Source organism: Protopterus annectens, chromosome 14.part0, assembly GCF_019279795.1.
Source record: "Protopterus annectens isolate FY-2018-M chromosome 14.part0, PAN1.0, whole genome shotgun sequence".
Lineage (NCBI taxonomy): Eukaryota > Metazoa > Chordata > Ceratodontiformes > Protopteridae > Protopterus > Protopterus annectens.
This window is the reverse complement of record NC_056748.1, coordinates 75,166,260-75,193,656: the sequence shown is the minus strand read 5'-3', so window position 1 is coordinate 75,193,656 and position 27,397 is coordinate 75,166,260. Positions and strand designations below refer to the sequence as shown.

The following is a 27,397-nucleotide window of genomic DNA, read 5'->3' as shown; positions in this document are numbered from 1 at the left end:
AGAAGCACAGGCTAGACAAGCTGCTACGTCGTGGTCTGGTCCTAAACAAGGTAAGCAGTAAGAGTGGAAATCTTTATGAGGTATTTGTTTCCCACAAGTTAAACAGTTATTCACTTTTTCTGACATCGGCTGAGGCAAGAAAGAGTCCCCAACGGGGTACTTAGCTTTTTAGAAGTCTTCGAAGTAGTATTCGGTAGTAGTAATCTCTGGATCTGACCGACCGGCACTTGCGAACAGCTTCTGCTTCGGGCGCCACGCGGCAAGAAAGACTGAGGAAAATGGCGTCGGCTGATGCCTTTATACCCGAAGAACTGCAGCTATGACGTCGGGTGAAGTGCGACTCCAGCCGAAGCCAGACCCAGACTTTGGAATCCGGCCGACCGAAGGGCTGCCTGACGACAGGACAACCCATTTGTTAGGACTGCAGATGCATCCTTGAAGGACATCCTGCACTTTTGTTTTCTTAAGAAGTGACTAAACGTCAAGGTGGGGGATTCAAGGCCATGGAACCCTGAGGCCAGATGCTTCAGAAGCTGGTTTTCTAAATAGATAGAAAACAAAGACAGACAACTACATAAAGTCTTTGGTATGAAAGCTTGACAAATGAGTATGGTCAACATCAAGACAAACAAGGCACTTCTTGTTTCTATCCCTATGGGGAATCTGCTTGCCACACTCACATTTTCCCTTCCTGGATGACTTATAAAAGGTAATACAAACCAGAGGAAAAAAACAGGAAGGAAAACATCTCAATGATGTACTTATCACTTAAAGGTTTAGGAGCTGTACCTACACAATGTATGACTGCAGCCCAAATTGTAAAGGTAGCATTCAGACAGGTGAAAAAAGTTCTGAGGATTAAGCATTTGTACGTCACTTGTTGACCTAACACTTTAGAAGTAGGACATACTTCTGAAGTACAGTGCCTGGAAGGAGCTAAGGCTTTGGTATGCTGGATGGATATTTGGCTATCCTCGGGCAGGACTTCTATTTGTAAAGAATTGCAACAGTGATAAGGAAGGACATCTAGCTGCAGGTTCAAAAGGGGAGGAAATAAACTTACCCAACACTTATCCAACACTAAATTAAGATCTGAAAGAATCACAACGTTTTCTATGTGGTCTAATATGTAAAAAAAAAAAAAAAAACTTTCAGAACTCCTTAACTTGGAATAAGAAAGAAAGAGGGACATCCAAAGGCAGAAACAGCTGATAGGTACACTAAGCCTAATGTGAGCAATTCACAGAGGTAATGAAGAACAACTGGTGCTCCTACTTGGTATGGATCTTGTTCTAGTTTATGGCACCAAGGAAAATCTTTTTTTCATTCTGACACTTATGATTTCATATTAGCAGTTTTTTCTAATCTCCATTAATATGTTCAGGAAATCCTCTAAAAAATGTGTGTAATTGGGACCAAAAAATATCATCCATACTGTCAGAAGGAGATTTTGAATGCTGGGGTGATTAGGGACTCCTTGCCCTGTGTGAGCTAATCCACACTGTGAGGAAGTATTTGGTAAGAATGCATTAGAACGGAACCAAAAGGGAGCTTCCAGAAACATCTTTGGCAAGTCTATCTTGATCTTTAGAAGAACTCTGGATATCAGAGGAAAGCCTGGCAGGAACTTTCCCATCCATAGGAAAGAAAATACATCCATTGTGTAGGCCTTTTTGGAAGCTGTCTTGTAACAGAACTGGTTTAGCAGTCTGTTGACACAAGTGACAAACAGATCTACTTGGGGAGTTCCCCACAGGTGGACAAACTCCTGGAAGACCTCTGGGTGTAGCATCAATGTATGAAGCTCTATCTTGGATCTGCTCAACAAGTCAACTATTGTACTCTGCTCTGACAAAATGTTATGTGGTCCACAGACTGAAGTTGTTCTGTATTGCCAATTCCCTGGAAATCATGGCAAGTCTGCACTTGGGAGTATTGCTTTGTTCCCCCTTGTTTGTTTATACACCACATAACTGTTGTATTGTCGGAGGGTCCATAGCTGACAAAGAGCTCTAATAGCTTTTATCAGAGCCATCATCTCCTTGAGACTTGTATGCTTGCTCTTGAAATGAGGCTCCCATGTGTACCAAACCTTGAAGACTTGAGAGACTGTCCCCATGCAAAGTCTGAAGTGTCCATTCTGACTGACTAAGCAAGAGGATGGATGAAAATGAGAGGACTGCATAGAGCAGGACCTGACTGGCCCACCATAGGGCTCTTTCTTGATGAAACTGAGCAATGAAATTTGAAAGGATAATGGACAGATATGCTGGACCACAACTGATTTCAGGTGCCACTTAATTTCCTCATGTACAGTCTAGTAAATTAGTCAATTAGAATGTACAAAGCCATGCAATCATTTCATTTCAGGAATTCTCTTGCTCTGAATATGTTTTGAAGGGCCAGACTCCAGAAGTGAAGCTGAAAAGATGAAACTTTGTGTAGGAAGGTAAGCAGTGGATATAGACACCATAGAAACATTAATCTTTGACAGGAGTTTAAACAAGTCTTTTTCAGATTCAGTTTGAAACCCACAGTGCTGAAAAGATGACTAGTGAACAGAGGAGCTGCCAAGGTGTTTTACACAAAAGAGAGCTGAGATTAGTCAATTGTCCAAGTATGGGAAATAGGGATGCCTTGAAGTCTGCAAAAGGCTATGACTGGGGATATGCTCTTTGTTAAAACTCCTGGAGCAGCAGAAAGACCAAAAGGCAAAGTTGTAAAAAGACAGTGCAACTAAAAGGTAAAGACTGTGATTTCAGATATGTAGACAGTCACTTTTATGGTCTACAGTGACAAGAAATGCCACGGGAAACAGAAAAAAAAAACAGTTTCGTAAAATGAGCATCTTAAATTTTGGGACCAAAAGAAAGGTGTTTAGCTCTGAAAGAACTAAAGTAAGTAGCTGGGAACTAAGAACATTCTTGAATAAAGGCCTTTGCCTCTGAGTCACAGGTACTGGTTCTATAACAACATGGGATAGCAGGTCTGACATAATTTAAGGCAACGGATGATGTTTTTGTGAGGATGAGGCGGGATCCCCAACTGAGACAGATGGGAAGTCCACTAATGTCTGTAACTATTCTGGATTATTTTTAGAACCCAGGCAACTGACATTTTCTGTTTCCAGAAATGAAGGCAGTGGGAGAGGCTGACTGCAATTTGGGTAGAAAGTTCAGGGTTGGGAGGGAAGGGAAGAAAACAGACATAGATTCATAGGTTCATAGGTAGGTACTAGGCTATCGGCCCAAGGGCCTATGCAAGCCTAGCCAACAGGGTTCCCTGGCTTACGCCACCCAAGAAAGTTATTTTCCTGTGCCACTGATGAGCAGAGACACAGAAGTGATCCCCGGGGTGTATTTCCTATTTCCCATCCACTCATCAAGATTTTTCTTGAAGAGTGCTAATGAAGAACTTTGCTTGACATAGATGGGTAGCCTGTTCCAGAGTATGGGAAGTCTCTGGGATAGGAATCTATCCCTCCAGCATGTCTTGTTTATTGTGGTGACCAGGCTTAGGTCCCTAGAGCATGTAGCTCGGAGGGATTGGGATTTTTTTTAGGTGTAGCATGTCCAACAGCTCTGGGTTTGACATAGCTTTATATGTTAGGCAGAGATCACCTCTAAGTAGGCGATATGCTACGGAGTAAAGCTGGAGTTTTTTGAGGCGGTCAGTGTAGGGCATTTGTTTGAGTCCAGTAATCCTCTTTGTGAGGTACTTCTGTGGCCTTTCCAGCTGCTGCAGATGTCTTGTGAGGTACATTCCAAAAGGGGCGTTGTACTCTATAATGGGTCTAATGAGTGATTAGTAGAGGGTAACAATGACCTCTTTTTTCCTGGATGAGAACCCTTTTATGATGAGGTGTGCCACGTAGAAGGACTTCCTGACTACCACATAGGTTGTATGAGATTTATTTTGAAAGGTGGGTTCAGGGGATCAGTCTACCTTCCTTTTTGAAACTCTCTGCCATTTTTTTTCTTGTATTGCTGTTTGCAAAGCTTTTGCTGAGAGGATTTAAAAGGCTTTTGAAAAAAATGGACCAGCGAAAGAAAGGTTTTGGTACTTAGGGAGAGGACACAAAAAGAGTCAACTCCCTAAACCAAATTTCCTCCTCCTTCCAGTTTCTCTAACATTTCAGCAGAAGAATTACCAAACAAATGGTCCCCATCAAGAGATCCTTAACATTCTTATTTTAACATGTTGATTGAGTCATCGCTTAAGACATAGGCAAACAAGAAGTTATGTACTCACCATAACATTCGATGTATGTAGTCCATCTCGCCTCACATTCTTACCCGTGGGTTCGGAGCCGAATGTCGGCTCCAACTCGGCCAAAAGTTTTCTAGCTCGAAGTCCTTCTATTGGCCGGGCTAAGATGGTATCCCATGCTGCACTGGTCTTTATCCCCAGATCTAGTTTGCTGCAAACACCAGCACTCATTCTCCATGCATAACAACACCCAAGGAAAGGAAGAACAAACCAAGAATGAAGGGAGCTCTGAAACCAGACCTAACCTCCAGATCCTCCAGGAAGGGGGAGGGTAAGTAAGAATGTGAGGTGAAATGGACTACATACATCGAACGTTATGGTGAGTACATAACTTCTTGATGTTACGTAGTCCAATCTCGCCTACATTCTTACCCGTGGGACAGCGTCCCTAGCACCTAAATCCTGGGAGGCTCAGTGGAAAATACTCCTGAGCACTGTGGAACCAAAGGAAGACTTGCCCCTAGATGCCACATCCAACTTGCAATGAGTAACAAAAGTGTGAGGAGATGCCCAAGTAGCCGCAGCACAAATATCATCCATAGACAATCTAGCCTTGCTCAATTCCTGCCTTTCTTTAAAAAACGTACTCCTCTTCCTCAAAAACATTATTCTGCATGTATTGTTCCTACAATTTCCATTTTTTTCTATACAATTTGCTCCTACCCTTTTCTAAAGATTCGACTTCCAGTTCTTTTATCTCAGTTCCTATATTCGCTACTTCTAGTAAAGCTGGTTTAGACTTTTATTTCCATTTTCTAGTAACTGCTTTTTGGCAGCCACCATAAATAGACTCAGCAAGGCCTTACTATGTCTAGGCAATGCAGATCCTGTACCCCAGCTCAAAAATAATTTCCTTAGTTACACCCATTTGCTCACCCACTATTTTTGACAATGGTACTCTGTAAGACATTTTTAAAGTCTGCCATCTCATAATTCCAAAACATGTTCTCAGTTAACCTCTTTCTACCTCCTCACAGCTCTAACATTTGCCATATACCTCAGGAAAAATTATTTGAAGTCTACTTGGGGTAAGAAAATAGCTATGCAAACATTTCCAAGCAAATATCCTGAATCTTCTAGACTTTGTTGAATATTTAGGAACCATACATATGCTATCCCATTGTTTTCTTGTACACTACTTATCCACTCTCTCTTCCCAATCTTTCTGAACTCCTCTGATGGTCGTGAAACTTTCTATATGCCCTACTAATTACCCCTGTTTTATCAGCAGCTTCTGTTGTAGATTCACTAAAATCTTCAGCAGAGCAGGCCTCTCACTTAGGAATCTCCTATCCATTTCTCTTTGTCTACACTCTAATATCAGTCCCTGATCAGGAAGGCAGTCTCCAGCCTGCAGTCTAAATGTCTTCTTGTCTTCTTCGACCAGTATTACTTTTCTCTCTCTCTAGTTATTTGCTCCCAATACCTTGGTTCTCTTGCCAATTTGCTCCAGTAAATTTCAGCCTCCCCTTACCTATTCTCTGTACCTCTAATTGCAGTCCTCCCTATTGACAGACTCTCCCTTCTCCATTCTTATATTGTCTTAGTTCTTAGAATACTTTTTGCAACTTTACAAATATAACATTCTGTATAGCTGTTGTTACTAAATTCTCTCATTTCTTGAACTTCTCTCCCTACTTTATCATCATCCTTTTCCAGTTTGAATTACAGCTTTCTGCTTGTGTTATGTATATTAACCATAACCATGTAGATCTAAAATATCCCTTCAGATCAGGTAAACCTAAACCACCTTGTTCTGTTGGATCCACTTATCCCAGTTGAGTCTTGCCTTCTTCACCTCCCAAACAAAAACCTTCAACTCTTTATTAACTGCTGTCCACAATTTCTCCTCTGCTTTATAAACATAGGCCTGACTATGCCCGACCTGTACATACAATTAAAGGGACTAAAAACATTTCCACTTCTTGTATCTTGCTATCCATGTCCATAAGCAAGAGTTTCCAGTTTCTGTACTAACTTTTGTTTATTCTCTTCTCATATATCCTTATCTGCTATAACAGAATCACTTTTAATCCATACTCCTAAACACTTCATTTTATCATGTCCCCGCAAATATGGCTACTGGTGAACCAATTCATGTGTGAGTGCATAGTTTACGGTCATAGCCTTTGTTTTGTCTTCATTAATTTTATATCCTGAAACAAATTGAAACTCTGAGAATGCTCCACAACACTGCAATGGTCTTTTCTGTTTTACCAGGTACAAAATAATATCATCTGCAAATAAAACCAACTTTTCTTGATTACCATACCAAGTGTACCCTTGAATATTTGAGTCCCTTGTTTTCTTTGCCAATGGCTCTAAACATAACAAAAATAACAAAGGGGAAAGAGGACACTCATGCCTGGATCCCTCTACTCAGACACAACCTATCAGAGAGGAAGCATCCCACATTAATTTTTGCCTGTGGCCCCTCATATATCCTCTTAATTAACCTTACTACTCTGTCAGGAAATGCAAAAGTTTCCACTGTCCTACTCATAAAATCTCAGCATACTCTGTCAAATGTTTTCTCTGCATCAAAACCTACCAACAGTGGTTCATTCTTACATTTTACTTCCCTCTGGATCATCACTGCTCTTCTAACGTGAAATATTTGCCTCCTCTCCACAAAATCACATTGATCCATATCTATCAATTTTGGCAACACCTCAGCCACTCTTTTAGCTACTGTAGACATATACTTTATAATCGTGATTTCAAATTGAAATGGGCCTATATGAAGCTGAGTCTGATGGGTCTTTACCATGTTTAGGTATTACAACCACCACAGCTTTCTTCCAGGATGTTGGTGCTTCCTTTTAAAATACTGTTAAACAAAACCTTCCAGATCTTTATCAGTTTTTCCCTCTCAGCTTCCAAACTTCCACGGGAATACCATCTATTCTTGGAGGCTTTCCCACAGATTGATTACACATTACTGTTTTTATCATATCTCCTCCTATCTTAAATCTTAATTGTTGAGCCTCATCCACCTCTAACGTTGGCATAGCTAAATATTTCCATTTGTGCTTTTTCTTGATTTCCACATTCCTCTGCTTTATACAAATTTTCATAAAATTTCAAAAATCTCTCCATAACCTCTACAGGATCTCTGGTTACTTTTCTTGTTAGAGGCTCCCTAAGTTTAGCAACATCCCTTTCTACTTTCTGTTGCCTAGGTCGTTTTGCTAAAAGTTTTTGTGCTCTGTAGGTATTATCAAAAACAGTTGATTAACAGCAAACTTTCTAAACTCATGCATATTATCCAGACACTCACTTATTTTCTCTTAGCACTCTGTATTTGTGCCTCTTGTCTGTATGGGATCCCCCTTATTCTGCAATACTTTAACTTTTGTTAGCCCATCTAAATAACTCTTGTTACTTGAGCATATCTCGTTTTCTTTTATTTCTACACTATTTTTTACACTCCACTTCCATTTTATCTTATTCACTAGCTTTCACTTCTGAAGAAATTTCTAACTTCTGTAATAACTCTGAAATAATTTCCACTACCCACTCAATTCTTGTCTTTTTATCAGGTAGACGGAGAAGCATCAGTGTCACATTTGTACTTCCTTATCCAGCATTATCTTAGTTGTTATTGGTGTGTAATCTAAAACAATTATTAGAAGTGTGTGTCAAAGCTTTCAATTAAATGCATGTGTTCCTGTGAAATATAATGTCTTTGTAGTCTAGACCAGTTACTATACCTTGGGGAATATGTAAATTTTCTACTGAGCTCCTACTCCTGAATTCATGTCATACATACAAAATACGTTCCTAAATATATTCAGAAATATATCCTCTTTTGTTATATTTTCCCTTCTAGGTACTCCAGACACATCCTGACTGTTGTAAATCTAGTTCCAGTCCCCAACTATAAAGTAATATTCTGCTGAAAGCTAATTATTTATCCCAGAATGTTCTTAAGTTCCGTACAGTAAACTCTCAGTTAACTGGAACTCAAGCAACCAGAAAAAAAAAAAATAGATGAAATACAGTACACTTTTCATGTGTGCCCCCCCCCCCCCCCTCGCAGAAACATACTTTATGTTTTTAGAGTTTTAAAAAGGGGGATAGGAATAAATTCTCTCTCTCCCCAACCTAAGAACAAGTCAAACCAAACAAATAGTATAGGGTACAGTATTAGTCAGGCCTATTTTTAATAGTAACTTTCAAGCAGCCAGAAACTACTGTTATCCTGCATCTACCAATCCCCAAGGCTGCCAATTAACTGAGAGTTTACTGTAATATCATAATCCTCCTCCCTTGCCAGTAGCCCCTTAGAACCACAAATCTACCTTTAATGTCTTTTTCCCCTGTTCTATCACTCCTATAGCTCCTCTAGCAATTAATGCAAGTACTCCCCTTTTCCTTTGTCCTTGATATTCTGCTGAGCATCCCCTCTTGAAATCTTTTCTTTAGCAAATTCACATATTCATTTAATTCCAAATGCGTTTTCTGTAGCACTGTTATTTAAACTCTGAATTTCTTAATATAATTCAATATTCTTTCCTTTTGTCAATACCTGTGAAAACATTCACATATCAAAATAAAAAGTTATATATGCACCATAATGTTCCATCTGTGATATCCATTTTCATTCTTCCTCAAACTGATGGGTTTGGATCTGAAACTCTGATCTGACTTGGCCTCTTCTTCCAGATCAGTGGATCATAGAACTCTCAACTGCCTCCCTTTACTTATAATGCCCCACCAACCTAACATACCTCAGATCAAGTTTGCTGCCCTAGATATACAAAGACAACCAATAACAGAAAAAAGCAGTGGTAGAACAGGAAAAGGGAAGTTGGAGCTCAAACAAGGAACAGAGGTGCCTAAACCACTCTTACATCTCTCCCCAAGTACATAAAAGGAGGGGGTCGGTGGAGGGTGAATTGAGGAAAAATGAAAACAGAAAACACAGATGGAACGTTATGGTGAGTACATACCTTTTTAATCTGATGTCATTTTCATTCATTCCTCAACTGATGGGACAGAGACCCAGCTACTACAACTCTGGGAGGCCCTTAAGGAAGGATATTCTGGAGCACTGCTGAGCCAAATGCCGCTCTTTTCCTGGAAATTGAATCCAACTTGTAATGAGTAATGAAAGTGCGTCAATTAGCCCAGGTTGCAGCTGCACAAATATCATCTAAAGATACTTTGGACCAAAAAGCTGAAGAAACAGCTATAGATCTCGTGGAATGGGCCCTAGGAAGTTTTGATAGAGATAAACCCATTTAAGGTTATACAATCAGTCAACCATTTGGTCAATGGAACTTTAGATATTCAACAGGCAAGAGGGGGCCAGAATTTATTGGAGAAAACTGGCAAAGTAATAAAGGTATTGGGAGCAAATAACTACAAAGGGAACAGTAATAGAATGGGAAGAGGCCAAGAATTTATTTGGACTACAGGTTAGAGACTGCCTTCCCTATCAAGGACTGATATCAGAACAAAGGCAAAAAGAAAGAAATATGGGGGGGGGTCCAAAATGAAAGACCAACATTGGTAGAGTTTTTAGCAGAATCTAGAACAGAAGCTGCCATTAGAAAAGGAATCATTAGTAGAGCATATAAAATATTGCATGATAACTATAAGAATCAGTCAGAAGAGGTTAGAAAGGATTGGGAAGAGAGATTGGATAAGCAATTCACAAAGAAACAATGGGAGGAAGTATTTATGTCTCCCAAATATGCAAAAAAAAATCTAGAAGATTTAGGATTTTTACCTGGAAATGTTTACATAGGCATTTTTATACTCCAAGTAGACTCCAGAGAATTTTTCCTCAGGTAGACAGCAAATGCTGGCGGTATGATGGGGAAGAAAGAGGTACCTGGGAACAAATTTTTTGGCAGTGGGTTGGGGAACTTTACGGATTCCCTACAGGATGCACTGTTGGGAACACTGGGTTAGTGGATTGGTGTGACAAGGGAGATGATTTTTCTGAGTTATGATACAGAATAGGAATTGCCTAGGCAGGGTAAGGCCTTGCTGTGACTATTTATGGTGGCTGCCAAAAAAACAATTACTAGAAAATGGAAATCAAAATCTAAACCAACATTACTGGAAGTAGTGAATATAGTTGTTGTTGTTGTGTCTTTCGGCTTTTCCCGGTTAGGGGTCGCCACAGTGGAACTCCGGTCTGCTAATGATTGGCAGTAGATTTTTATGTGCCAAGTTGCCAGCTCTGACGCACAACCTTCAACGAAGGTACGCCCATTCACGCACGTCTCCATTCAGAAGACACTCTAGCTGAGAATCGAACAGGACAACGTCTTGCTGTGAGGCGACAACGTAGTGAATATAGAATGGAATAGAGATCTTTATAAAAGGGTAGGAGCAAACTACAAAGGAAAAAAAGGGGAGGAATGAGGTTTAAAAGAAGGCAGGACTTAAATGAGCTATGTAATGTTTGACTGAAAATGACTGGGCAGATTATAAGTGATATATAATGGTTGCAACAGGGTGTGTGCCAGTATGGTTTGTGATGTAAAATGCTAGCAACTACGATTGTGTCGGTATGGTTTGTTTTCATTTATGTAAATGTATGACTGCTTATGTCATAAGTGATGGTTTAATAAAGATGGTTTTGTTTAAAAAGGGGCACTGATTGAATAATTTATGTGATGTTATTTAGGTTATACCATGTATAGCAATATATGTGGAGTATAATGTTTGTTAATGTTAATTTGTTAACACAGTTTGATTACTTTAGTATAAATGTAGATTTGCCATTTCTAATTTCCACATGGCAGAAAATAACTCTACATTAGCCTTTTCTAAACAGTGCAAGGGCTTTCACAAGGGAACTTTTTTTTTGCTTAGATCTCCATTAAAAGATCCTGCTCCTCCCTTGGAAAAAAAATAGGAGATTAATGACCTGGTTAATATCTGACTCAGAAGCTACCTTAGGTAAAAAAGATGGATTACTTTGTAGTGACTCCCTGTCTTTGTGAAAAATGAGATAAGGAGGTTTTGAACACAGAGCCTGAGGTTCAGATACTCTTTTAGTTGACATAATAGCCACTAGAAAAAAAGTTTTTTCAAGATAGAAATTTCAGGTTAGCTTTAGCTGAAGGTTCAAACAGAGATGGACTTAAGGCCTGAAGCATTTTGTTTAAATCCCAAGGGGGAGCAGGATATTTTAATGGAGATCTAAGCAAAAGAGTTCCTTTGTGAAAGCCCTTGCAGTATTTAGAAAAGGCTAATATAGAGTTATTTTCTCCCATGGAGAAATTAGAAATGGCAGCCAAATGAACTCTAATAGTTGAAAAAACAACTCCTTCATTAAAGACTGAAGCTAAAAGTTTGAGGATCTCTGGCACACGCACTGAAAAAGGGTTCAGGTCTTTGATAATGGCCCAGAAGACAAATCTTTTCCATTTACTCTTGTAAGTCTTTCTAGTAGAAGCTTTATGGGAAGACAGCAAAATACGATGGACTGAGGAAGAGATCCTGAGCTGAACTGGAGAAACCATGCAGTCAATTTAAGCCTGTTAAGTCCAGATGAATCATACCTGTTTGGTGAGACAGGAGATCTGGAGTTGGATCCAGATCCCAAGGTGAATGTAGGAGAATAGGCCAGAAAAACATGAACCAAATCTGAGGAGGCCAAAAGGGAGCAATGAAGGTAACTGTGCTGTTCAACCAAACTACTTTCTGAAGAAATTTGGGAATTATTGATAAGGGTGGAAAGGCATAGAGGAGTCCAGGGGACCAGTTGTGTACTAGAGCATTTCTCCGTGACTCCCCCGATGGAGGGATCAGGCAAAGAACCTGCTGCACTTGTTGTTGAGTTGACAGGCAAATAGATCACAGCATGGCTGGCCACACTAATGGAATTTTTTTTCCATCAAGTTGACATTGAGTGACACTTGTGAGGCATCAGAATTGATCTGCTTAGTTTGTCTGCAACCGTGTTGGGTTTCCCCAGGATGTGTGTTGCTATTACAAAGTGACTGGAAGAGATGACCCACTGGCAAACTCTCTCAGCTTCTGGACAGAGGGGGTAACATCTGGTTCTCCCTTGTTTGTTGGTGTACCAGATTACCAACACATTGTCCATTTGAATTGCAACTGTCCCAGAAGGGAGAGCATATTGAAAGGACTGCAGTGCCAGCTCTCATCTCCGGGACACTAATACATGTCTTGGCCTCTCTCTTCAGGGGACTGCATGCCTTGGACTGTCCTTCCTGAGTAGTGCCCCCCACCCAAGCTGGGAAGCATCTGTGGTCACAGTGGCCTTGGGAAGGGGAAAAACAAAAGGACGGTCTTTGTGGAGCTGGTTTGAATGAATCCACCATACAAGATATCTTTTGCATGCTTGAGTGATCTTGATTAGCATGGATAAGGGATGTTGGAAAAACGACCACTGAGCTGACAAGAGTCCACTGAAGCATTCTCATGTAAAACCTGGCCAATAGACCAAGGGCAATAGTTTCTGTTATGGAACCCAAAGCCTGTAGGGCTCAGATGGGCTGGAAGAGATGAATTCTGGATCAATTTCTCTACTTGAGACTGTACAGTGTTTATTCAAGTCGAGGGAAGACAGGCTATCTGACTGTGTTCAAACCCCCCACCCCATGAATTCCAGACTCTGTGTTGGGTGAGTGGAAATTTGTTGTAACTGACTGTTATTCCCAGATGAGAACACAACTGGAGCACATAGTCCCTTGCCTGTATTAGCTGATGCCTGGCTGAGGCAGTGAGGAGCCAGTCATCTAGATAAGGAAACACCCACAATCCCAACAGTCTCAAGTGAGCTGCTACCACTGCCATGCATTTGGTGAAAACCCTGGGGGCTGTGGTGAGACCAAAGGGCAGTGCTCTGAACTGGTAATGACTGGCTCCCAGCCAGAAGAGTAGGCATCTCCTGGAGTATCTGTTCATTTTGATGTGATGGTATGCATCCTGGAGATCTATCGAGCAAATCCAATTGTCCTTTTGCAGTAGAGGCAAAATGGACTGAACCGTAACCATCAGAAACTTTGTGTACTGAGAAAACTGATTTAACTTGCTAAGATCCAAAATTGGTCTCAAGTTCCCTGTCTTTTTTGGCACTAAGAAGAATCTTGAATAAGCTCCGGACCATCTCTGGTATGGGGGGCACTTTCAGATGACTCCTTTTCTACCAACTTTTTTATTTATAGAAATCTTGCATCTTTCTAACTGGGTGGAATATTTGGGTTTTTCTTCAGAAATGTGTGAGGGGCTAGGGAAAATATTATGGTACAACTTCTAGAAATAATCCTCTACACCCACAAATCTTTTGTGATAGCTAGCCAGGTTCTCTAGTGCAGGGATAAATGACCCCTGACTGCCACCAGAGAGGGACAGTTAGACCTCCTTTCAGAAGCACTGACAGGGCTTATCTGAGAAAGAATCTCTAGAACTGTAGTTGTGTGGGCCACCTCTACCTTGAGGCCAGTGTCTTCCACTCCAGATCCCCCCTTTGCCCCTGGGTGAACTATCTCGATGTGGATCCTAGAAAGGACCCTGGGACTTCTTAAACCACATCTTTCTGCCACCTCACTGGTTCACAGAGAAGGACCTTTGAGGTGTAGAAAAATGTACACCAAGAGCAGACAGGTCTTTTCCCCCTTATTCACATCTTGGGCCTTAACCTTGGGGCCAAAAAGAGAAGATTCAAAGCCTTAAACACATGTCCTACACGAACAGACTCAAAAAGCTCCAGCTATTATCTGTCTCATATCATCTACTAACAGACGATCTCTGCTTGACTTACAAATCCATGTCTGACCCAGCTCTGTTAGAAATGCTACATCTAAAGAAATCCCAATCCCTCCACACCACACACTCCAGAAACCTCAACCTCATTACCACAATCAACAGAACATGCTGAAGGGACAAGTTCATAACCCAGAGATTGCCCATGCTCTGGAATAGACTTCCAATACATGTCAAGCAGAGCACCTCACTGGCCCTCTTCAAGAGAAATCTTAATGAGTGGATGGTAAATAGAAAGCTCACCCCGGTGGTCACTCCAGGGGCTCTACTTGATAGAGGCACTGGGAACTAACGTCGGGTGGCACGATACCAGGGCACTTTTATGGGCTAGGCTTGTAAAGGCCCCAGGGGTCATTAGCCTAGTACACACCTATGAACATATAAGGGTGCACTGACAAAAGAAGACTTAAATGGTTCCACAAAATCACATAAGCACATCTACGCAGGTTTTCTGATGGCTATGCCTGAACCCGCTCACCCATGAGGTACCTTCTGCATCATGGGAGATCAATCTCTTAGATGCATTTGAAATAGATTGCAGGTGTCCAGCTGCCAGGACATTCTGTTTCCATCCTTAGAAGACATGGACCCAGAAAGAGATTTGGTAAGCTCCTTGATCAAATCCCTTTGCAGTCTTGTAAAATGTATCAAGTAATTTCCTGACCTAACAGCAAAGATTGCTGAAGCATAAAAACACTTCCCAAATCTCTGCAATATGCTGGATTCCTTATTAGGGGGGTGGACAGAGAAACTTTGCTCTGCTAGTGCCTTTTTTTGTATCTGCTGCTTGAGCCAGTGCACATGGTCTTGGGGAGGGGGGGGCAAGGATCTTACCTAGTCTTTTAGGTATTAGCTTAACAGTGCCCAGCTCCTTCCATGTCTGCTAAGAGACTAAGTCAACAACTCATCGGCTGGTGATTTGTTGACTCTCCCCTCATCAAAGTCGGTGTCCTCTGTCAGTGATTCCTGGGGGGCAATCTGAGTGTCTGCTTCTGCATGTCCTCTTGTGAAGTGCTCTGAGGAAATATTGGAAGAGATAACAATGTCCTAATGGACCAGCTGGAGCCTTGCTCAGGCTGACTGTCCCAGTGGAACAGATGACTGAAGCTCAGGACGAAGAACAATATGCAGTAGGGTAGTTTAAGGGATGTCTGTTCTCTAGGCACAGAGAAAACCCTCTCCACAACCTCGAAAGCAGAATGCCTAAGAGAAACAGAAGTCGATGAATCCGAAGCTGAAATTTCTTGGGTTGTCGACTCCAACAACCCTATCAGCACTCTACCCAAGGAGGGAGTCAGACCCAAGCTATTCAGTTACAAGGCTCTGAGGGGAAGCGAGTGCTCTGAAAGCTTAGGAGTAGACTCCAAGCCAATGGATCAGGTGCCGATGCTTAGCTCAGAGTCCTCTGGGTCTGAAACACTAGGTGTTGGTCAGCTCAGGGAAACTACTGGAGTGGAAGAAGAAACATTCTTCGGATCCAAAGTAGACACCCCTTACTATTTCAGATCTGATGGCTCCAAAATAGAAGGCTGAATCAGAGAAGGAGATACCAAAGGGGAAGTGAATATTTGTCAGCTTTCAGGCCTGGAAGGGGTTGGAGCCGGAAGAACTCCCATCTGGATCTCTGCCCTGAGAAACTTCCTGATCATCCTGTCCATGTCTGCTTCTGCAAGACTTCTGGAGGACCGAAGAGAGGAGGTAGTGTAAGGAGGCCTGGAATTCCTTCAAGTCAACTCCTTCCAGGAATGGAGTGGGGAGCTTGGATGAAATAGGATCTGATCGAAGTGGCTGGGTGTAGATCCATGGAGAACTTGAACTTCAAACCATTGGGATGACCATTGGATCTGACTTTTTTTTAGGATCTTGGCAGGGGACTCTGTTGAGGGAGCCAAAACCAAAGTTGAGGGATGATCAGGAGACCTCTTCCAGGACTCCTTGGTCCTTAGTTTGACAATCAACCTTTACTTTTGCAGACTTCTTAGAAAGAGTTTGAGCCCTCACCATCAAGGAGGAAGATTTGGAGGGCAAGAGACCCCACAGAATTAACTTGTTCTTATGCTCAATCAAGGCCCTAGAATTAAAACCACAGCAAATGTCACAGTCTATATGAAGGTGGGCTGGACCCACATAATAAAAGCATTCCATGTGGTCATCAGAATTTGGGATCTTATGCCCACAGGAAATACACTTTTTTAAACCCAGAGGGTTTCCTCCAACATCTTATAAGAGCTACCAACAACACGCAGAAACAAGTTCTTACTATAGAGTCAAGAAGTGATAGAAGTATGCTACAAGGAAAAAAACAGCTTATCTATTCTACAGACAAATATTTTTTTATAAAGGAAAGAGAAAAGGATACAAAAGAGAGATTACCAAGAATGGTAGACAAAGTACTCAAAGGAGTACAAAGAAATACCAGCAATGATAATTAAAGAAGTACCAAAAAATGGTAACATAGCACTAAAATGGGGAGTAAGGATGCTAAAGAAATAGAAAATTATGGGAGGGAGGAAGAAGAAAGATAAAATACCAAAAATTCAGTAACTCACAATTAATGGAAAAAAATCTGAAGATTACATCAAAATCACCCGAGAACTAGGAATCAACTTCTGATACCCAATGGCGGTAAACAAGATCAGAGGTATGTTAGGTTGGTGGGGTATTATGGGAAAAGGGAGGTGCTCGAGAGTTCTAGGATGCGATGATCTAGAAGAAGTGGTTGAGTCAGATCGGAGTCGCAGATCTGAACCCATCAGTTGAGGATTGAATTAAAATGAAACATCAAATTAATATGTTTAGTGTAGCCATTATGATGAGAAGTTATTAACACCTATTACATACATAGCAGCTTTCTTAAATGTCCATTTCAATCTTTTGTTACACACATCCTATAATGTTTGGCAGATTAATCTTTTATACGGTAATTTTTTCATCTCCATTTGAACCTATATCACACTTTACAAGACTTTTTGTTTTAATGAAAACCTTCAAATTAAAAAAAAAACACCCCCAGAGAACTCCATAACCTATTAAATTAAAACAAACATACAAAACTATGTACATCAAAAAAGCAGTTTGTCCTTCTGAAGTGCCAAAAACATTATTTTAGTATCAAATAAACAAAAAAAATTGAAAATCTAAAATTAAAACAAATGCACACACTTTGTGAACATACTAATTCAACAAAATACATCAGTTGCTGTAGTTGTTAACTGAATTTTCTAACACTTTTCAGAAACACCCCTTCCCTTGCAATCTGGTTTGATTTGGACTGCACCACTACAAGAAATTAAATGGCAGCACCAACTTACCAAACCAGTGGTCTTGGCTTTGGGGTTCTTCATAATTTCAGCTACAGAGGCCTCAACGTCTTTCACAAACTGTTCAGCAACACCTGGCTTTGTGTGCAACAATGTCAGGCAGATGTGGATACTAAGAAAAATATGGAGAGGGAGCACAGATGATGTATCACATTCCAAACTGCATGGAACTAACAAACACTAAAACACGTTTAAAGGAATGATTTTTAATCTCACAGTTAAGTCATACAACAGAAAACACAAAGAATAGACATTCTTACAGCACCAGTTGTTCTGCAAAGAGAACAGATTCATCTTCTCTTTGATTCCAATTTGAAATTTTTTGAGAATCTCTTACTTGGTGGAGTGCACATCATACACTGGCACATGCTATGATATCATACACAACAACAGGTAAGTTCATCTAGCATCCTGAGCCCGCCACTTCACCCAGTAAATACATTTCCTGAAAAATCAAGAAAAAAAGCGATGCATACTAGATATCTATAACACTTGTCAGACTTATGGGGAACACCATCTGCTGGACAAAGGGATCATCCAAGCACAGAAGGGCATCGGGAGCATATCCGTAACCTATCAAGGGGATTTATTAAAACAATTAACTGATACAGTAGCAAGAACATATCAATTACATTTTCCATCATGGACTGTCCTTGGGGAGCCCACACTTGGGTTGAACTACAAAGCAGTACACCTAGCACTGGAAGAAGCTGTAGAGCAGCTAACAGGAAAGTTCACAAGACTGAATCCACAAGTACTGAAATACTAATGAGTCTCAATTCCTGGAGCAGCTACTCAGACAGCACTTCCTGGTGAAAGTGTGAACACTAAGTGCCTCTGGAATAGATGTCTGAAATGAAGATATTCTTGAAGCACCTAAAACAGCCATGTCTACTGGAGTGGCCTTGAAATGTAGAAGGTTCCAATGATTGGTAAGTCATCAACTGTGTTATCCCTCTAGCAAAAAGGAGTTGTGCAGGTGTCTGGCTTCCTAAATTCATGCACTCACATCACGCAAACCTACACTAACAGTACAAAATTCAGGGCTTTTTCTTTCCGGACTAGGATACTGTCCGGTTTCCCCAGGAAAGGCTCATTGACATTAGACTTTCACCATGTCCTATCCATGACCAGATCCAATCATTAGATCAGTGGAAGGGGGATCAACCAAGATGTAAGCAGGATGGGCCAAAAAGCCTCTTACAGAATTTCTTCCTCCAGGGAGTCAGGATCAACAAGCCAAGACTCCCTCTGCTTCACAAGTTCTAGGATTTCCCCATACTTGGGATCATCTGGGTGGGAATGAACTTCATCAAAATCTGTATCTAGAATAGGTGACTAGCCTCCTTTTGTACTCTAACTTCCAAGAGACACTCAAGAGTGAACTCATCATGGTGGTCAGAAAAGGACTGTTCCCCAGGTATTCTAGCTCTGTGGAAGCGGTTTTCCTGCAGGCTGTTCTGGGACAATGACGGGACAAAAGTCTAAAGCTCCCAACTAAGAGGTATCTTGACATGGAGTAAATGCTGAAGCTACCTGCTCTGTGGTCTGATAACCTAGTGGGATGCACTGGCACCATATCTGAAACTTCAGCTACCAGAATGGAAACTGCCAGTACCAACACTATTGGTCTCACAACTGATGTTGATCCCCAAGATGTCAATGAATAGTCACTGGCCACAAGTCCTAGCAACAGAGCTGACTTGATGCGGGATTGCTTCAGTACTGACAGCAGGAATGCCAAGGTCATGAATGGCACTGAGGGAGTCTGCATTGCCAATGATGTCAATCCATCACTGCCAATAAACTCGTATTCAGTGGATCTTAACAATGAGTCCTTGTCAAGTCTACTGGTGGCCAATGGAGGAAGGAATATCAGAGCTAATGCAGAAAGTATTGAAACTGCAGTTAGCTTCTCAGAAAACCCTGGTGCCAAGATTGGGCAAGGTGAAGAAATATACAAAGTGGAAGGAAACAGGTCTTCTCTAACTGCCCTACAAAAAGAGGGAGAAGAGAGGATGCCTAGCTTGATTTGGGTCTTGACCAAGGCCTTCATCATACAGTTCCAGTCCAAATGCACTGAAAGGACTTTGTAACAACCTAATCAAGCTCATGGATGTGGCAGAATAAGGACTACATTCTAGATACCCATACAATACCTGCTCCATGCAGAAGTTACCAACTCTCCTTCTCAAGACAGCATCAAGAGAAAAGCAACTTTCAACTTTGAGACCCGAGCAGGCAATGACTGACCAACATCCAAGGGAGGGTGCCTGAACTGTTCAGGAAGGTGATGGGTAATCCTGGATACCTTAAATGAAGGGGGTTTCTGAGAGTCCTTTTGTCTCACTACTACTATTCTCTTTCTGTCTTTCATTTTTTTTCACATCTCTTTCAATCTCAGAGGGAAGACAATCTTTGAGAATCAACTTGTTTCTGTAGTCCTGATACGAACAATGATCAAAATTCTTACAAATGTCACATCTTGCATATAAATGATTAAACCCTAGGTACATGACCAGTGATTATGTGAATGGTTGAGGGGTGATGTCCTTCTCAGTACAACACACTGTTTGCTTTCAAAGCAGCCAACAGTAACTATCTATCTACTCCTGCTAGAAATACACAGGACTATGAGGCACAATCTAGTCATTAATGGACCCAAAAGTTAGAAAAAGAAATGACTTGGATGGAGGTGTGAAGTAAAATGGCAATGTTAGGATGGCAGGACAGGAAAAAAAAATGTAAACTGTGCAAAACAAATCTGACAAAACCTACAGACAGCAGCAACTCCTTTATCAATTCCCTGTATTAGCTATCCAAAGAAACAGAAAAAAAGAAAAGGGCTATTTATTCCCCACTAAATTTAAATTTAAACTGAGATGTTTTGTGGTTAGGGTTCAACCAGTGATGTGATTAATCTGCAAATGAGATCTGGAGAAGAAAGTGAAGCATGGTGCACTGGTGGAAAGACGGGAGGAACTCAAACTTTTTGAAAAACTGACACCACCTGTGGTGACCAGTCCTGCTGCTTGAGGTGGATAGAATGGATCATGTAAACTAGTACATTTTCTTCCAAATATCTTTTACTTAGCAATTTCCAAACATAAAAGTAGTACAGCTGTGTAAGCAAACTTAACACAACAGTAGACTTTCGACTAGACCACTGTTGCAGTAGCCTACGCTATATGGGATGTATACTGCCAGGGATCAGATGTCTGGCCAGTATCCAAAGCTTTTGAGTGCCTTCCACACATCCATATATCTAGTAAGGCACGTGGGCGGTACAAAAGCAGACACACAGGTGCCAAAACTCAGACCTTTACTGTCGCTCATGAAAAGAGGCTTGAATCCAAATGTACTAACTTGTGCGCCAGGAGAAAGTGGAAAAGGCAGGAATAAGGTGAAACCCTACCCTGGCAGACAAAATAAGGTAAAGTAATAAGTGCTAACAGTAAAACCAGAAAACAAGGTCAAGAAAAGGGGGCAGACAGTAGAGGGTGTTAATACTGCAACAATGATTTAGTCAAACATACACTGTTATAAGTTTATTTACAGAAATGTACTATGTTCATCATTAGATCACTACTGCAGTAGCCAGAGCTATATGGGATGATTACCAATACTTAGAAGTAGCGATAGCCCTGGCTAACTGGTTTGACCTTGAAGAGGAGGGTCTTTCCATGTTGAAAATAACAAAACTGGACATCTTGGGATAACCATTTGTAAATAGTTTTCTTTGATACTGACTCTCCCTTTTTCTTGCCCCCATAAAAAAATGAACAGTTGATTAGAAGTTCTAGAGTCCTTTGTCCTGTCAATGTAGTATCTGAGTTAGTAACCACTTGAATTGTAGGGACTCAGATTGAGAAGTCTCAAAATATGAAGACTGAAAGACCAAAAAAGCGATCTGAAAAATACCAAGTCCATGACTGCCATTTATTGGAATATTCCCTTTCCTCTAAGGTATTGTGACCTTGTATTAGATATATATAGGTTTGGGTGTGTGTGTGTGTGTGTGTGTGTGTGTGTGTGTGGAGGGTTTGCCCCCCACATTTGGAGAAGGTGCCATCTTTACAAAAAAGAAGTTTAAAGGACAAGAGCTATGTTCAATATTCATTCTTCTCATCTACCGTTTGTCTTTTCTTTCACGTGTTCTGAAAGTCCTGACATTTCAATAGGTTGACATCTGAATTCTCTATGGATATCCAAAGTAAACAGTATTCTCTATCCCTTATTTTTTAGTTCAAGAAATAACATAGGTAGATAGACTGCTTTACGGTGAATTCTGAAATCACCTTTGGTGTGAAGGAAGGGTTGGTTCTTACAGATACCCCATCCTTATGAAAGGTGAGATAATGTTTAATTACCATAACAACTTGCGACTCAGACACTCTTCTGCCTGAAGTCAGAGCAGCATATAATTCTGTTTTCCATGTCAGGAATTTAGATCAGCCTGCTCATCTGGTTTGAAAGAAGTAAAAAGTGTACAGTGTTCATGAACAAAGTTAAAATCCCAAGAAGGAACAACCTGTTTCCTAGGTGGATGAGTGTGACGCACCCATTTAAAAAATGTTTCAACTGAAATAAAGATAAAAGGAGTATTCTAAGGGCAGACAGGCAGAAACGGCTGAAAGATGAATCTTAATAAAAAAGTAAGAAGAGCCAGACTTTAACAATTCATAAAGATACTGAAGAACCGCAGAAGCTTCAGCATTTAAAGGGTCTTGGCTCTTTTTATGGCACCAATGAGAAAATCTATTTCACTCGGTCAAATAGGACTTTCTAGTATTAGATTTATTTGATGTTCATCGTGTTTCACTTTTGCAGTCATGACTGTAGGGTTCTCCCCTGCCGGCAGGCAGCCCTCTGTCGGCCAGAATCCCAAAGTCTGGGTCCGGCGTCGGCTGTTCAACCATGCTCCCTGACGTCAGAGCGCCAGGAGTACAAAGCAGACAGCCGACGCCATCTTCTCCAGTCTTTCTTGCCGTGCGGTGATAGTTTGCATTTGCCGGTCGGCTGACTCCTGACGATTTTACCTGATCAACTTCATTCCGAAGACTTCTTCTCCATTCAAAGCTAAGTACCCCGTTGGGGAAACTTTTTTCTTGCTCCACTCCGATGTCAGAAAAAGTTAATAATTGCATTTCATGTGGGAAGCAAATACCTCATAAGGATTTTCATTCTTACTATATTCCTTGCTTAGGCCCTGACCACGACGTAGCTAGTTGTCGGTTTTGTGCTAGATTTAATCAACGTACAATTAAGCAAAGGTACGATTTTGCTTTTCATTACTTCGGTAGACGCTTTAACTATAAAATGTCATTGGATACGGTTCCGACTACCGGAGTTCACAAACGACACAAGGATAAAGACAGGCCTCCGAGGTCCAAATCTGATGACAGCACACAAGCAGAGCCAGCTTCAGGTTCGGCCGTCGTCAGTGAGGCACTTTTGCAGCCCCTGTCCTCAGCCATTTCAGAACCGATGGCCAAAATGGACTCTCATGAGGAGCCAACCAGGCCTTTAAATATTTCTATTGCAGGACCTTCGGACAATGCTCCTTCGGATGGGTCCGGAGCCGCTATGCAGGTACCGGCTTCTGAAGGGATTTTCAGGCCTACTCAGTTCCTAATAAAGACAAAGCCAAAGGCAAAGACTCCTTCTAAATCAAAGACTGCAACTCTGCCCTCTTCTGAACCGGCTCCCAAGTCACAGAAACAGTTACTCAAGATGGCGGAGGATTTACTTAATATGATTAGGGGTTCACATCCCCCTCCAGATAAAAGGCCAAGGCAGGATGTTTATTATGATTCTTCTGATCAGGCCTCTGTTTCCTCTGTTTCTTCTTCTGACCAGGGATATTCTTTCCCTCCTTATGAGGATTCTGATGCTGAAGAATCCATTCCTTCAGCTTCTCCCCCTGAGGATTTCTCTTTTGGGGAAACTTTGCATGAAATGAGGGAACATTTCCACTGGGAAGGACAGGAGTATTCGGAATCTAAGAAAAGACTAAGGGATTTTCTTCTTCTTCCCCAACATAGACCCCTGGCTATTCCTCCTGTTTTGGATATTGTGGATGATGCCTTTTCGGAGGCTAACTTAACCCCTGACTCCTTTCCTCCTGCTCCTGTTAAGCCTGACAGATATTACAGGGTTCCTGATTCCCACCAGTTTTTATACAAGAACCTTTCTGCTGACCCTGAAACCATTTCTCAGGGTCCTAAGGGAGTTAAGGCCGCTTCTGCCAAAAATCCCATTCCTACTGAAAAGGATTCTCGATCCTTAGAAAGATGGGGCAAAAAGGTGTACACCTGCTACTTTGTCTATTAGGGCTCTAAACTGTCAGTTTCATATGCTGAAATACCAGCAATTTCTCTTGTCTGTTTTAAAACAAAAACTTTCTTCCATTTCTGCCTGTGCAGATGATAAGGAATTACATGACTTATTGCATGCCACTGAACAAGTTGGGAAGCATGGTTTACACTGTGGATTTGATGCCTTAGAGGCTTCTTGCAGTGCTGCGGCCTCTGGCACAGTCATTAGAAGGCATGCATGGCTAAAGGAACAAAATTTGCCTGAACAAGTTAAGGCTAAATTACTGGATGCTCCTGTTCAGCATAATGTTTTGTTTGGATCAAAAGCTGAAGAGGTGATTAAAAAGATGGAAGATAAGGCGAAATCCATGCAAACTGTTAAAGATTTCTTACAGGTACAGCCACCTAGATTTAGCAGGAATTGGCCTTCAAAAAATTGGTCCTTTCCCTCTTCAGACAGGCCTCAGAGGGGTAGATATAGACGTTCCAGAGGAAGGCCTCAAACTCAAGCCTCTTATAGACCAAGACAGTGGACTGCTTTCACCCCTAGGGGAGGAGAGGACAGGTGGTCACAAACTCAAAGGAAACAAACTCAATGACTCCCACTATTGGGCTACAGGAACTTCTTGCCTGGAAGCCCCTCTCGGAGGAAAACTCTCTCTTTTTTATCAAAATTGGACTCAAATAACCCAAGACAAGCGGGTTTTGGATGTGATTTTAAGAGGTTACAAATTCCATTTTCATACCTTGCCAAGGCCAAGCGGATGGCCAGACCTTCCAAAGCATCAATGGACGGAGGCCTTAAACCAGGTTGAAGCTCTTTTGGCTATGAATTCCACAGAACTGGTTCCACTTTCTGAGATGGGAAAAGGTTTTTACTCAAGGCTCTTTCTAGTCCCAAGGAAGCAAAACTCATGGAGACTCATACTGGATCTGTCGGTCTTGAACACCTTTCTAGAGATTCCAAAATTCAAGATGCTTACTCTACAACAGCTACTTCCAATGCTGTCCAAGGATTCATGGATGGTAACTTTGGATTTGAAGGAGGCATATTTACACATTCCCATCAGGCAGGATCGCAGAAAATACCTCAGATTTAACGTCGGATCGAGGCACTTTCAATTATCTGCGCTGCCCTTTGGATTGTCTACTGCGCCCAGGGTCTTCACCAAATGCCTGGCTCCAGTAGTAGCTTTTTGCAGACTCAAGGGAATTCAAATTTACCCTTATCTGGACGATTGCCTAATTCAGGCAGACAGCAAGGATGTCTTACTCCAGCATCTGGAATTTGTACAAAACCTACTCAAGTTCCTGGGATTTTCTGTAAACCTAAAAAAGTCAAATTTGACACCATCACAACACATAACTTTTCTGGGTGCTCTTCTAAACACTACAACCCAGATGGCATTTCTGACATCCGAAAAACAATTACAGCTGGCTTCAACTTTAAAAACCTTGGCAACTTCAACTCAACTATCTGCAAGGAAACTCCTGCAGGCTTTGGGTTACATGGCCTCCTGCATCCTTCTCGTACCATATGCAAGACTACACATGAGAAAAATACAGTGGTACCTAAAAAGTGTATGGTCTCAGCATTGCCACAGTTTAGACATACTGATCTCCGTCCTTCCTTGCCTTCAAAAGGAATTTCTTTGGTGGTCCAAGGCATGTGCCCTAAACAAAGGGAAACCCTTCTGTCTGCCTCCTGCTACTCAGATTCTAACCACGGACACCTCGGATTATGCTTGGGGAGCCCATTTTCAGGGCAACTGTCTGCAGGGCCTTTGGACAAAGGAACAGAAGCACCTGCATATCAATTTAAAGGAAATGTTAGCCGTTCAGAAAGCTCTATTGGCCTTCAGGAATCTTTTACAACCAGGACAACTACTAATACGGACAGACAACACCACAGTTATGTGGTACATAAACAAGCAAGGGGGGGGGGTCTCATTCCTAGCCCCTTTGCAGACTAACCATGGATCTCTGGGACACAGCTCTAGCTTACAATCTGGATCTTCAAGCTCAGTTCCTACAAGGGAAACAAAACTTCCTGGCAGACAGTCTGAGCAGAAACCTTTCGGATAAACACAAATGGATGCTGGACACCAAAATATTCAGGATGATAACAGCAGTCTGGGGATGTCCTCACATAGACCTCTATGCATCCCATCTCAATCATCAACTACAGAATTTTTGCACCAGGACCTTCCACAGAAAAGCTTGGAAAGTGGATGCCCTGTCATTCAGTTGGAGGAACCTCTCGGGATATGCTTTTCCGCCTCTTCCTCTTCTTCCACGGGTCTTATTGAAGATAAAAACAGGACAAGCCAAAGATGATAATCTTGCTGGCTCCAAATTGGCCTCAGCAGTTTTGGTATCCAACGCTGAAAAAGCTAGGCCTGGAGCCCCCTTGGGTTTTACCTCAGTCTCCGAACCTTCTGTCCCAACATCAGGGTCAGGTTCTACACTCTCATGTCAGAACTCTCTGCCTGGCAGCCTGGTTAATCCAGGACCTTTGATTTCTTCTTTACTACCCAAGCAGGTTATGGATGTCATTTTAGAAGCCAGACGTCCTAGCACTAGAAAATCTTATGCAGGAAAATGGAAAAGATTTTGTTCCTGGATGCAGGCTCAGGATTCTGATCCTCTTCTTCCTAACATTACTTTAATCTTACTTTACTTGTCAGACCTCTTACATAAGGGTCTCTCTTTCTCTTCCATTAAGATACATGCCTCTGCTATTTCTGCTCATTATAATTCGGACCCTCCCATTTTTTCCCACCAGCTCATGAGACAGTTTCTCAGGGGAGCTAAGAATTTAAGGCCTCCTAGATCTCCTCCCATTCCTGCTTGGGATCTCAACTATGTTTTGGAAAAACTAACCTTGCCTCCTTTTGAGCCTGCTGCTTCCTCTGACATCAAGTTCTTATCTTGGAAGACAGCTATTCTGTTAGCCCTAACCTCTGCCAGGAGGGTTTCAGAGTTACAAGCTCTTATGACTGTGGAACCATATATTATTTTACATCAAGATAGGGTATATTTGAGGACTAATCCTACTTTTATGCCTAAGGTGGTTTCTAAAGTGGCTTTAAATCAAACTATCCACTTACCAACCTTTTTCCCCACTCCTCAAAATAAAGGGGAAAGGATCTTACATTCCTTGGATGTACACAGACAGCTACGTTTTTACCTGGACAGAACCAAGGACATCAGAAAATCAGAACAATTGTTTGTTTCTTATGCTTCAAGTTCCCAAGGTAAAGCCATTTCTAAACAGACTATTTCTAAATGGATTGCTCATGGAATCAGATTTTGTTATTCACACCATGGAAAGCAAATCCCAGGGAGTATACAAACTCATTCCACCAGAGCTGCTGCCACTTCTGCAGCCTTCCTCAGAGGAGTTCCTACCAAAGACATTTTGGAAGCTGCAACTTGGAGTTCAGTGCATACTTTTTCTAAGCACTACAATCTACCTCTATATTCTAAGTCTAGGGCAGGCTTTGCCTCTGCAGTTTTGCAGGGCCTTTTAGCCGCCCCTTCTTCATTGTGACCACCTCCCTTTCTTTCAGCTTTGGGATTCTACCCTACAGTCATGACTGCAACAGTGAAACACGATGAACATAGTACAGTTGTGTACACCTACCATAAATGTAGATGTTCGAGTGTCTTCATTGTTGCAGTCTGGGTTTCCCTCCCTCCTGTCCCCTATTGTTTTTACCTTTGTGCAGTTCC

The 27,397-nt window shown here is 41.6% G+C and overlaps 1 protein-coding gene across 1 annotated transcript in view; it reads right to left on the bottom strand.

Annotated features, from left to right (window-relative positions):
- SGPL1 (sphingosine-1-phosphate lyase 1) overlaps positions 1 to 27,397 on the bottom strand; it is a 1,851,476-nt gene that overhangs the window by 48,141 nt on the left and 1,775,938 nt on the right. The window contains exon 13 of the mRNA XM_044055782.1: positions 17,337 to 17,457. Within this exon, the coding sequence (XP_043911717.1) occupies positions 17,337 to 17,457 (121 nt within the window). The remainder of the gene's footprint in view (positions 1 to 17,336; positions 17,458 to 27,397) is intronic.